The sequence below is a fragment of the Phaethon lepturus genome, unplaced genomic scaffold, assembly GCF_000687285.1.
Source record: "Phaethon lepturus isolate BGI_N335 unplaced genomic scaffold, ASM68728v1 scaffold52726, whole genome shotgun sequence".
Classification (NCBI taxonomy): Eukaryota; Metazoa; Chordata; class Aves; order Phaethontiformes; family Phaethontidae; genus Phaethon; species Phaethon lepturus.
Genome location: NW_010545165.1, coordinates 16,345 through 30,214, shown reverse-complemented (window position 1 = coordinate 30,214; position 13,870 = coordinate 16,345). Strand labels below are relative to the sequence as shown.

Below are 13,870 nucleotides of genomic sequence, written 5' to 3'. Positions count from 1 at the left end.
TGACCAGCAAGGGACGGATTCATCTCACCTGACTTTAGTCTTCTACAACTCAGGAGCTTAGAGCTAAGTTAGTGAGACTACACCCGCTGAATAGCCAGTGGACAGAGTGAAAGACCCCCAAGAGCGTGACTCCCCTCACCCACCATCAGCACTCTTTCGGGGTCGGGTGAGTTTGCTGCAGGAAGGTGCTGGTTTTCCCTCAATGACTATAAGAGGAGCCTAGAAGCCTAGGTAAGCTGCAAATATTTAACATTTGAAAGCTTAAATTAGGTGACACAAACATATATAAATAGAGTAACAATGTTATTACTGCTACTGCTGCTAGAATAGCAAGATTTCCCCTAAATATCCTTTTGTTCACCACCCACCCATAGTGCAACATGTTTTGGGTAAAATATCCCCTCTTGTCACACTACATCAAGTGAAGGAGTTCAGCTGGGGGGGTTACATTTACCATGTATGATTCAAACGGACACAGCTCAGATTTCTACGGAAAACACAGATTTATTCTGGCTTTTCCCGGCAGCCTCTGAAACAATTGCTTAAGCGAAAAGACACATTGCAAAAGCCCAGGATTCACATTGAGATTACCCACTCTGTGAAACCACAAACACGGTGCCTAACAGAGAATGAAGCTGCATCACGAATTTTTATTATTATTTCCCCATAACCCATAACAACAAGTGAAAGCACCCTCTAAAATTGCCTTTAACCACAAATGCTGCACGAAGCTGGCATGCTACATGCAGCTTGTAAATCTGATTTAATTGTGAATGGTAGAGTGAATAATCAGAGCTCGGCAGCAAGCCTGATTACACATGAACACTACCCAGACTGCTCAGCATCGCTTCCTTTCTCCTTCCCCTTCCCCACATTCCTCCTGGCACAGCACAACCCACAGAGACGGACATTGCGATGCTGCCTGCAATCTCTATTTTTATACAGCTGCTTATCACTTGTGTGTATCAAAGCAGCTTCCAGGTAAGCGTTAAGATCTGTAGCCCCTCTGCGACACAGACACCGGTGTTACACACACCCCAGAGGACTGAAGGTGACCTGTCTAAAACACAACAGTCAGTTTAAGGCAGCTCAGTGAACACAGTCGAGCACCAATGAGTCTTTTCTGTGACACTGCGCTCCCAAAGTAGGGAAGATGATGCAACACAAGCGATATATTCAAGAACGTCTGATACTTCTTTAAAATGTTGCGTCCCAGAGTTCCTCTATGGCTATGGGGTTTTCAAAGGTGCCTGAAGAGGTCAGGCACCTAACTTCGATTGATCAAACAAGAAGCTTCCTTATGATTTATGGAAGATGTGCTACTAAAAAAGCATTATGGAAATCCATGCTATGCTCCACAAAGAGAAAGGGCTGCTCTGTAGGAGCAGTGCCTGATGTGCCATACTCACTTGGACTTGGCAACAACCAGAAGGTCTGTGAAGAGGAAAAGGTGTCGCTCCTGGGTTTGCAGACCTGTCTTCAGCTGCACATGGCCGTCCAGGATGAATGTTCGGTTGTGGCACATGAAAGACTGCACAAGGGGACATGCCTCTGGGCTGATGGGGGAGAAGCAGCCTTCCCTGCAAAAGAAAATAAAGGGAATAAAGGGAAGCGAATCAGCCAATTGCCTGTGAGAACCAGGCAGCAACTTCCCACACCCCCTGCCAACGAGCAATTTATATGACCACATTTCAGTGAAAGGTGAGAGGGACAATAAAGATAATCCATCAGTCAGATTCTGAGACAAAATCTGTTAGGGACAGTCCTCACTTTACAGCCCAAGCAGATGGATAGCATTTAGCAAAATTTAAATACAGCTCTCTCCATTTTGTCTATTTGTGTTTGTCTCCCTTTGTACTGAAGTCTTAGAGAAAATACTGCACCTCCTGTAGCCTCTCCATAAAGAGAGTGGAGGCACGTCCATGACAAAGGGATAACTGCACACCCACCTTGGTCAGAAGGAGACTCATACTTGGGGTCAAGAGCAATTTACAGAAATTATTAAGAACCGAGGACAAACATAAGGTGCAGCTGAACATTGCTAGAGACAGACGATGTGCTAGATGCAACATGAGAAAAGGAGCTCAGCCTCTCTCCCAGCACATGACCCAGGCTGGAGTACAATCCTGTTGCAGGATTTACTTATGTGACTAGAGCACAGCTATGATGGTCTGTGGCTGTGGTGTATAAAGGCTGCCAGATAATCCAAACCCAGGTCATTGGGGGCTGATCAGGATCCCTCCTGGAAGACACTGATCTTTTCTAAGGAGGTATCGAGTAGGTTGCAGTCCAAGGTTACTGATGGTGGAGACGTGATTCCCTCAACCCCTCCTGATCTAACCGTTCTGCATGACATAAAGTAGTTGAATAGTTATTGAAGCAGAAACAAGAGTTTCTCTAGCACGATGGTCAGTTCACTCACCCAGACAGGATATCCTTAATTTCTGAGCCTTGCCCTAACAAATGTCTATTTATATGTTGCCAAACTGAATGAATGTGAGGGTCTGAGAGGAGGACACTCCCCCTCTAGGGCTCTCTGGAAGCTGGTTGCAGATGAGGCTCTCCCTTGGAAAGCCAGAGGCATGGCTACAAATTCTCCCAGGCAGGTGAGAGCACTGAACCTGGGTCTCCTACACCCTGGTGTACCTTAAATAATGAATTTCTGGATTAAAACCAGGACCCATCAGCATCTTTACTCATGATTTTTAAATGCAAATTTTCAATTATTTGCTTTCCTTAGAGGTGCCTCCAAATGAACCATTTCCCTTTGGTTGAATGAATCAGTTCAATTTTTATTCAAATGTATCCACTTATTTTTTCTTGTTTAAAAAAAAAAAAAAAGCTAAAACTTGGCAGGATCAGGTTGGCAAGGAAAGGCTGAAGTGAGCAGCTTTGTGATTATAGTTTATTCCTGGTCCCACTGGAATGGATGACAAACACCTAACAACTTGGCTGGGAGCAGAAATGGTCCTTACACAGTGAAAGTCACAAAACAAATGGGAGAGATATGAAAGAAAAAAAGAGTGCGCAGAGAAAACCTTCAAAAAAGGTCATAAACCTTCTTGTACCTCTACTAGAGCCTGGATGATTCCCAACCCTCCTCTCCTTGATGCCTGGGGCTGGATTACTCAGGAAATTATTTAGGAAATCCTGACAGCTGGGAGAGAAAGGATAAGCTCTGAGATTGGCCTACATTAGCAGGACACACTTTCACTGATCTGTAAGGAGCTGGTGAGGATCTCTACCTGCTGGGGAGAGCCCTGTCTGGCCTTGGTTTCCCCTTTCTGGCTGGGAGCCTGAGTTTTTGAAAGAATTCCTCAACTTAATTTGTCTTAAACTGTGTCTTAATCTTGTCTTTCACTACCTACCTCTTCAGGGAAGAGGGAAAAAAGAGGAATGACTTTCAGAATGAATAATGCAAACCTGAAGTTATTTGATCGTTCCTCAGTAGAAGGGGTGTCCAGGAGTGTGGAGGTTAAAGCAGAGAGAGGAGTTTTGGTCCAATACAACAGTGACACATGCTGTGTGGCCAGCAAGGCGAGTCAGGGGAACAGCAAACATCTCTCCTAGCCTGCCACTTCCATGGAACTGGGAATTCACCAATTCACCAGTTCATCAGTGCCTGATAGGTTACTGGAACTCAATTTCATAAAATCCCTAGCAGCACGGGGCACAGAAACTTAAGCAGAAATCAGGAATGATGACCAATCCACCTGCGTGAAAGCCATGCATGGCCTCTACCTGAAAGGTTAAGTCAGGGAAATACTCACTTATATTTGAACGCAGTAACAACAATATTTAGAAAAAATCCTTTTGTGTTACACTGCTGTAATCAAATCATCAGAAACATTCATAAAATCATACTGAAGTGCCTGTCCCTACAACCTTCCTGTAGATTCAGGCTCATATATCTCCATATAGGCAACTCCATTAGATTATTCCCATTTGTACAATTTCTACATCCTGATTTGTAAGCCCGGGAACCTCACAAGTTAAACTAAGCAAAATCTTTGTCATGCAGGTAAGCAAAGGAAGGTGCAGTAGGTTTATTAATGCCAGCAGGGGTCAAGCAAATTGAACTTAGTTTTAGAACAGGAAAATGCAATAACGTAAATCAGGTATTTTAACAAAATTTGCCTTTTGACCCAATGCCTCTCAAGCTTCTCTGTCATCTGAACTCTAGCAGGCACTCTTGCATACTTTAATAGAGTTTGCCTGATAAGCCCTATTAAAAAAAGTGAAAATATTTTCTTCTTTTGAAAGAAAGTGGAAAAAATCAAAGCCATTAATTTAGTCAGAACCTTCTAACGCCCCAGGACAAAGGAACATGGAGGAAATTCACCAGCAGTGACAATAAATGTCTTCTGGAAAGTGTGCTTTTGATCCTCTCAATTAATGTTCCATTGTTACAAGACAGGAATGAAACCCAAGTTTTGTTACACTGAAGAAAATGCAGATCAGCTATACCCTCAGGCATAGGGATTTATATAAGGGAGGTATTTTTGGAGTTCAGTTTTTAATGGCTCACTGATTTTTCTGGCCATTAAATGTGTTTAATTTGGAAAAGTGCTAAGTACTTGAATACTGTGTCTTTGAAAATTCCTTTTAACAGAAGTACGCAAAAATCAGTACTTAAGTCAATGTGATTTCTGATCTAATTTAAAAACTAGAAGTGATATAGGGCCTTTACGTTCCCCTAAAAGTCGTTCTATGATTAACACATGTAAAAATCCCACAGAGTAACTCCTTTCCAGTTTGGAAGGGACAAAAGCCATCATACAAGTTTGTTAAGAAGGAACTGTGAACTGGTTTCCAAAAAATGGGGATATTCTGCAGAGTCAGCAATCAGCCATGTTCCACTTTGTGTTGAAGCAAGGCTGATACTGATGTTTAGATGGCATTGCCATTGTAACTCTCTAGTCTCAAGTGGACATTTCTTCCTAAAGGTACTGTTTTGTGGGTCTGAAATTTCCACGTGTGGTTTTTAACCAAGGAATAAATTCTATAATCTGAGGACATCTACAGACAGTTATTCAGGAAAAGACTAAAGTCACTGTACTGGCTGAAATTATTAGAAAGATAATTGAAGACTTTTCTCCTGCCATTTCCAGAGCCTAAGTTTGTACAACTATTCTTTTTTGAAATTAATCAAAATAGGCATCTTGTGCCTGTTCAAAAGACACAATGATTTAAAAGAACTCTTCAGTTTCGTAGGTGTAATATATGAAGTTGAAATCTAAAGTAGTCAGCCAAACACTGAAAAATACATCCCCGTTGCATTCAGTGTGAAAGTAAACATATCACTGCTCACTTCATCAATCCTGTATTTACCAGAAACCACAAAAGCACAAAAAATACTTCTTCTTCCCCCTGCAGAGCTTCCTTGGGGTTTCTCAGTAAAACTGATACCTGAATGGCATGACCCCCAAAATGTTTATTCTTGGAATAATGGAGATGTCAGATTTATTCTCTATTTGTAGTGAAAACAATGAAAGAAATTACACTTTCCAAAGGAGAGTTTCACAGCCCATGTTAAGTGGTTACTAAATGCATGATCCAAATGTCATTTATGCCAATGGGAAGTTTTCCCTTGATTTCAGTTGATGATGACAACGGCTTATCTATGATTTAGATGAAGCTATAAATGCCTCAGGGGAACAATCTGTTCTAAGGTATCTAAGCTGGAATGAGCTATTGCAGGTATCCCAGCTGTATGATATCCCTCTCTCAGACTGCTCACGCTTCGTCCTAAATCTCACTCTGTTATTTTGGTTATCGTTCTCTGCCAGAACTTCTCTCCACTGATGATACCTCTGCAGCCACAGAAGTTGATTTCCTCTAATGATGTAGCACCAATGCTCTCTGCGTGACTGATATCTATTGAAATAAAATATCACTTTCCTCTTTAACCTCTGAAGTCCTTCACAACAGGTAGGTGAGAAATGCATCTTTTCATTAGCAGAGCAGTAAAATGGCAGCTATTCAAAAGGCTGAAATCTGAGTCAGCCCAGCCACATGAGAGGCTGCACATGGTCTGTCCAGTACTTACACATACATAATACCTTTCCAAATTCCTCTCACAGTGAACGGCTTAGCCTATATTCATTTCACACATAGGTACCATAAGCAAAAATACTGCATGCTCGTGCCAGTGCTGAAGCCCAGCTAAGGACCAGAAGCTCTTTCCAGTTTTGTGCCCACACACGTAGAGCTTGCAGCTTACGGCATAAACCTGACCTTGTTTTGGCTATAGGCTAGGAAGGCTACCAAGCAGAGCACCTGCTAACTCTCCTCATGGTCTTTAGAGACGACAGACTTATTTTATGTATCTCAAAGGCCAGTTTTGGATGGTCCTAAGGAACCAGCAATTTATATTTTAGGAAAAATAAAGCAAATGAATTTTCAACCTCAGTGTCTCTCAATAAAGCATTTACTTCATCATCACTAGGTCACAGCAGCACCTCACTGAGAGAAGCAGGAGCTATTCACACATTTTCAAGGCTAGTGAAAACAGCAGCTATCTGCACAGTAAGAAACGTTTACAGCCCAGCCCACATTACGGATTTTTGCCAAAATGGATATATCAGTCAGGGATGACATGTGATTTGCAACCAGCAGAGATAGCCCCAAAAAGCAAGCCTGATCTAGAAGTGAAGTTCCTTCATTTTCTTAATAGAGCTTATATTGGAAATCAGGTAACAATATTTGCATTTTTTTTCTATGCCTCCTACTCAGACCCTTAAGCTCCTAAAACTTCCTGTGATAAGGAACTTCAATAGCAGCTTAATAGATGCTTGCTTCCTATATTTGCTAATGAGGCAGGCCCTGCTAACTGCAGCTTGGAAGCCAAGATGGTTTACTGCTGGAAAATCTTTAGCACATAAGACATATTACCCATATTGTGTGGCTAGAGGGTATTTTGCATCCAAGATAATTAACTTAATAAGGTATTGAGGACAATTCTTTAACCAACCAAAAGAAAAGAGTTCCAATTTGGTGTGCAAGCCCTACCTCCCCTGAGATAAGGTGAAAAAAAATACCCAAACCTGTAACACAGCAGTGAGTGCTGATCTGCCTCCCAGGGTTGCTTATAGTGCACTTAAGTGCAATATTAACATTTCAGTACTTCAACATATAACTAATTTTAAGAAATGATAGTTTGGACATGACTTGTACCATATCCTGGCCAACCTGAGAATATCATGACAATAGATCATCACGTTCTGTGTGAGAAAAGAGGAGTGAAAACAAAGTGAAAGGAGAACTTTTTTTGTACACTGAAACCACGTGCCCATGCTTGGGACTGAATGCAAGACAACGGAGATGGTCCTGCTTATGCCTCTGATGAATTTAGCCTGTATCGTACTGATAGCTCATTAAAGGGCACGATTTGAAAAGAGCTGCCCGGCCCAGCCTGCCCAATCCCCACTACCGGTTTGGCATGGCCACGCAAAGACCCGCTGGCTTCAGGGCGAGCACTCGCAGCTCCTCTCACCATGAATGAGGCTCCACAAGACAAGGCTCACCCACACGGAGCAATCTGCAGGCTCAGAGCCCTATTTAGACAGGCAGACTATATAAAAAAATATCCTCTGCATGTTTAAAGGTGGCAACGACTCACTGCTGTCACTGCCTTCCAGCCATGACCAGTGCCCTCAGGGAGTCATCCATGTGCTCAAGATCCTCGGTGCTTCTTCCCCCTTCAAATCCTCATGATTTGGAACACGCTTTTCATCTAAATTTATGCAGCACTTTATTCTAATAAATAGTAATTATACCTGGAGGGAGAAAGTAAGCGCAAAAAGTATCAGCCTGGAGGGTAGGAGTGTTTTCCAGGAAGGTGGTAGGTAAGATATGGGCCAAGAGAAAGTTAGTTTGCTGTTGTAATCTTACACTGACTATTTATAGAAGGGACTTGGATAGACAAGCATAAAACTCTCTTAATCACATGGGCTGCCAACCCATTTCTGAAAATCTTCTGTCAACTTGATCCCTGGTATGCTAAGGGAGCTTCTTTCTGAGGATGCTGGGCATGTTTGCTTGCTGTTATCTATGGTAAATCTTACACAGTTGAAGCAGCACTTTGTGAAAGCAGCACAGCATTCCAGAAATAGCAAGTCTATTTTCTGCAGCACTCAGTTAAAGTCTCCTAGGCCATTGCCATCGTGTACAGTAGCTTTTGTACAATGAAACAAGTGAGATGTGCTCAGTTTTTCAAAGACTATTAGTTATTTTATAAGTATTAAAATGCCTGCTCCTACGTGGTTAAGTGTGCTTTCCTGCTGCAACTTCTTTTTTATGAGTAATGTATTTGCACCAATCCGAGGCAGTCACCTCTCTCAGCTCCACATTTTCCCTCATGGGCTGCGCCTGTGGATCTCGGGGAAAGCCCTCTGCCCCAGGCACGCGTCGGCCCCACTTCACAGCCTCCAGCACAGGGCTGTCCTCACCCTGCCCATGCAAGCGGCTGGACCTCAGCAAGCTGCAGCGGAAAACACTGCACCCAAGATAACGCAGCGAGTCCCAACAGGGTCACAGAGCCTTCAGATCAAAATGCAACCCCCTCTCCAGCACGGGCAGGGCAAACACAAGCCTGGACAACGGAATAAAGATGAATATTAACAGAGGTTGGGAGCAAGTTTTGCTCAGATAAATAGATAAATTTACATTTTAGGGCAGAAATCAGGGCTACCACTTATATTTAGGAAATCAGGTACCACTCTTCTGCTTCTAAAACTCAGTGTACACATTTTAATTCAAAACACATTGAGAAAATATTCCAACTTAAATTATTCTAGGAGTCTAAAAGTTGTTTTTTAAGTATCTGAAATAATTTTTGCATGATGTCAAAATCTTATTAAAAGTTAAAAAAATACTATAATGAATAATGTGGTTTGCACTAAGTGTTCAAGGTGTCGAGGCACGTAACTGTATTATTTTTCTGTAGTCTTCCAAAAATCAGTAAACGATTAAGACTCGCAGTAAAATATCACATAGCTGTAGGGTAAAATGCATCATTAAAAAAAAATCCTTACACATTTCAGGATGGAAGCTTGGCAGCTTAACTGAAAACAAGCTGCACTTAAGTAATTTCTACATAGCCAAAAGGACAATATTTGCTGCAGAGCAAATATGTACTACAGTGTGGTGGCTGGAGACAGGAAACACGCTTGTGGTTTGGTTTACTTCCACGGCTTTTTGTTTTATTTTAACAAACAGCTGCAAGGTGTTTACTCTGAAAATTTAGCACAAGATTCTCTATTGGTATAAATTAGCACCACACGTTTTGGTCATATTTTGCCTATTTCCACCAGAAAAGAATTTAGTGCAAGCTATTTACATCCTACTGAAACGCTCTTGCAGTGTGGGTGTCCTCCAGTCCTGCTCTGCAGCTCTGCTAGCAATCAACAAGTCCAAAGGGTTTTGGACCAAGTCTCCCTGAGCCGGGGAGAAGTTTGAGGGAGGACATATTCACATGTAGAAGTCAATAAAATCTTTTCTGGCCTTTGGAAGAATCGATCCTCTGATCCCCACTGCAGTTCCCACACATTTTTACTGAGTGATGTAGCACCATCACCTTGAGTTACTCTCCCATTCCAGTGGCACCAGGGAAATGACATTCCAGGCACTGTCTACCCAGACAGAGATTTCAGATCTGTTCAGTTGTTCAGATGAAAAAAAGGCAGGGAAAAAGTGACCTTTGAGGGAAAATAAAGGAAACAAATAGGATGAACAGAGGGCAAAGAAAAGGCCAGAACTTAATAACCCAGCACTGCAGTTCTGCACCATAGTTGTCTGGGCTTTTTGGAGCTTCTTGTGGCCTACAAGAAGTCTGGAGGAACAGGCCACCTTTGCCACTTCTGCCCTGGCTCCTTCCTACCTACTCCAAGGAGACATACAGGGGCGAACTCTGGGATCTCAGTTTCACCCATGTCCCCGTAGGAGGATCCAGTATTACTTTAGTAGCCTGAAAGGATAGAGTTTCTGTCCTACCTTAAATTTTTTGGGAAGCAGCAATCACAATTGGGACATTTAATCCCACTTAATCACAATTGGGGTGTTTAAAAGCCTTGCTCAACTCTGTTGATTTTGAGTTACCTCATGGATGAAATTAGCCTTTCTTTCACAAGAGTGTTTCGAATATCTTCTTGCAAAATTTACAAGAGTTCAGTGCAGGTCATGTAATAGCCAGGAATTCTGGGCTACCAAAAATAGCCAGGACATGCTGCAGACCTCTGCAGAAACAGGTCATTTCAAGCTGAGGTGTGCATGAGAAAAGATTGGTGTGGGCATTCTTAGAAAACCCTTCTGGACTGTCATGTATGGCCGTCAGTAAGCTCGTGTGTGAGTATCTGCCTACCCCATTGTCTGCAGCTACATGTTACACAAGCTGTAGGTAGACAAAAATAAAGCACTTGTGTGACCGTGTCCTTTTAACAGGGAAACATAGCATTTTCTAGGTGACTGCCTGGGCTTATTGCCTGTAGTTCACACAACTATCGGGTAATACCAAGGGGGCTGCTCAAGGTCTCTCAAAGTCTCATTGCTCAACAGTCATGCCCCTTTCCCATTCTTCAAGAAGTAATTCAGCTAGGTTCTTCCCCCTTTGGCTCATGCCACCTGGGTAGAGTCTACAGTTAGGCAACAACCAGTTTTAAGAAAAATGAATGCATTCAAAACAGTGCAAGACTTCAAATATGTAGTCAGGTAAAGCAAACCTGGAATCCACCAGCTGCTGTTCCCTGATTGCCCTTTTTCAGGAGAAAACTTGCTGATTATAAACAAAGCAATCACATACAAAGTGACCTATAAATAGCTGCAAGTACTGCCTTTAAAAGATAAGCCCCTTCACCATGCTTTATCCTCCTGCAAGCTGCAGCTCTCAATGAAGCCACTGCCACCTGACCTTGCCTGTATCCCCACAACTGTGGGACACTGTGGGGTGAATTCCACAAAGCTCCACCACAGATGTGAAGGCAGGACCCGCCCAGTCCTCATATTGGCTTACGTTTTTAAGGGCCACTTCCCTATGAGGGACGACTGATGTGAGTGCCGCTTGGAAGACGGGATTGTCGCTTCACTGCACCTGTCCCAGCTGTAACAGGAACAAATCTGGCTTTGGTTTGCCTCAAGGACTTTAAACCACATTTTGATACTAGTACTACAGCACAGGAATTATCCTATTACAGTGAAGAGATTACCTGATATGCCTGCTGCTGCCAGCTATGGCAAGTGTAATGACCCAAATTCCTTAGAACAGCCAGCAGACAAATTAGTTGCAGTCACACGCACTGGTTTGCGGTCCTATAAGTGACTGCCTACACATGCAACGAGTTTTTCGCATAGCTATTCCGGCAGGTTAGTCAGAGGTTTCTATTCCACCAGTGATCCGAGTGGGGAAAAAAAACTGTCAGCGGATTCCCCACATCCTGCACCTGATGGTAATTCCTTTACGTAAGGCAGAAGCGGGCACAGGTCAGTTATCTGCACAGAATGGCAGCCTGGAGAAGGGGGAAACACAAGAGTCTCTCCCATGATGATGTTTCTCCCCATGTCTATTTGAGTCTTTGATGTACCAGAAGAGCCTACCCATGTCTGATTAGGAACCTCCTTGTAGAAATGCATGTCACACTTGACACACCACCCATGGGGAAACTTGTCATGCACTTGGACAGCAAAACTGAGGGGAATGAGTGTGAGGTTGCTTAGTCTGAGGGGCTCAGCAACCAAGAGTGATTCCAGAGGAGCTCTAACAAATGAGATGCCTTGCAAAATACTGGATACAGTTTTACTACTAGAACAAAAGGCAGAGGGAAGGAAGGTGGATGAAAACACCTCAGCTCTGCTTATTCATTCAGGTGAAGGTCCTTACCATTCTTTTCTGCATTTTCTGAAAAATGCTGCCATGAAGACCTAGGATGCACCTAGACATACTGAGATACCTACTCCCACTGAATGCAGTCAGTGTTCAGTGCGCAGGCTCCCTATAGAGCGCACGAGGATCCAAACCAGCACACTCATCTCAGTACTTACAACCACTTTCAGCTAAGGGACAGGCCAGGCTGAACATGGATGTGTCAGTGGGTGAAAAATAATCCTGGGAACAGACGTAAGCCTTTTCCCTTCTGGGTAAGTGCTTTTACCATTCACCTACAGAGCCAGGCTTGCTCCTGTGAACATAAGGTTTTTGGTCCCAGGAAGACTGCATGTCCTTCTGCATAGTGACCCACCTTCAACTGTGGGAAGGAGAAGTAAAGTCTCCACTCACTCCAACTACCCTCTGCTTTAGTAGTTACATCACTCTTCTGGGAAGCCAAAGATGAATTGTCAAAGGACGCAGAGAGCTGAACCTGGGTGATCCATCAAAAGCACACCGACTTCGAGGCCAGCAGTTTCCCAAAGAGCGGTAGTGGTCTGTGGGGACCTGCCGAAGGAGCAGGCTAGAAACGCCTACAGATAGCTTACACTGAGCTTGCTGGATGGCACAAACCTTGGTTGCAACATAGACCATGGTCTCTCCCTGCCAAAATACCCAATGAGCCAGACTTCTTCCCATTTCAGCCCTGATATTGCACGTTCAGGAACCACTGCCCTAAACAATTATTAAAAAACTCTCCAGAAAAGTGGACTCAGCCAGAGGTTTAAAAGACAGAAACATTTGCAACTGCTTTTGTGAGGGGCTTGCTCTTGCCCAGGCAGGTTAAATGGGGTCTGTGGACCAGTGGATGGAGGTTCTCAGGAGCCTCACACAAAGCAGTGACACAGTTCTTTGTCACAGACCTGTCCAGTGCTGCCAAGAGTCATGCCGTACTGGGATGTGCAAAAGCACAGCTCCAGGCGTGCTTCGGGAGCTCTTTGCTCATTAGGAGAGTGCCTAAAGAACAGAGGCATTTGGGAGATCAGGCAGCCACTGAGATGATGTTTTTTAAGTCACTATTTCAGATTCAGGTACCTAAATTATTCCCATGTCTTGCCCTTGAGGCTTATTATCCTTTATTGGATCTAGTCCCTGGTACTTAAAACACTTAAGACATGGTCACAAAAGAAATCTAAAGACAGACTGTTCCTCCTGTGGTATGATTAAAAACTCCTCACCAGCAGTTTTGTGCACCATAAGGAAGGAACTGGACCAGAAGCAATGCCGCATCAGCCAGCAGGAGAGTTCAGTGCATATTTAATGCTGGCCCTTGTCAGAGGTGAGAGCACCACAGGCTGCAAATCAGCCTGCACATCATTAGAGGCTTTCTTCTTGTTTACACAAGATAAAGTTCGCAAAGCAGTCTGAGCGAGTTGGTCTGTGATTTCCTCAGGTATGCCACTGCCCAAACTTCTTGGCCAGACTGCCATTTGGCAGAGATTTTATTGTCTAAAGTCAGGGATGCACAATGGCTGGACAACAGCTGCCTTTTGCCAGACCTCAAGGCCTAATCCAAAAAGCCCCCAAAATGGGCCGCAGCCAAAAGCACATGTGAACAGTGAGACATCTGGACAAGCAGAGCCCTGTGCTCATCCCGATGAGCAGTGCCCCTCGCTGTCTTGCCTTAAAACTGTCACAACTCTATCCAAAGGGGAATTGGCTTAAGGCACTAGTGTTAAACTATTAGTCATTTATTGTAAAATTAATCCCTCATTTAAACTCAAATCCCTCCAAAACCCTGCTTCCAAGCCTTCCTTCTTTTTACCTCTAGTCCTTTTATTAAAAAAGGCAGCATATCTCTGAGAGCCGCAGCTCATTTCAATCTCCAGATGTACAAACATTGCTATAAGCCAGTTTGTATGTCATAAATGAAGAACTGATGGGTTTTATCAAAAACAAACATATGCACACATACACACACATGCTCACACAGAAAACAAAACAGAAAAAACG

General features: G+C 43.4%; 1 protein-coding gene across 1 annotated transcript in view; it reads right to left on the bottom strand.

Annotated features, from left to right (window-relative positions):
* The window catches only part of ARHGAP20 (Rho GTPase activating protein 20), a 50,559-nt gene that overhangs the window by 29,685 nt on the left and 7,004 nt on the right, over positions 1–13,870 (bottom strand). The window contains exon 2 of the mRNA XM_010288865.1: positions 1,410–1,580. Within this exon, the coding sequence (XP_010287167.1) occupies positions 1,410–1,580 (171 nt within the window). The remainder of the gene's footprint in view (positions 1–1,409; positions 1,581–13,870) is intronic.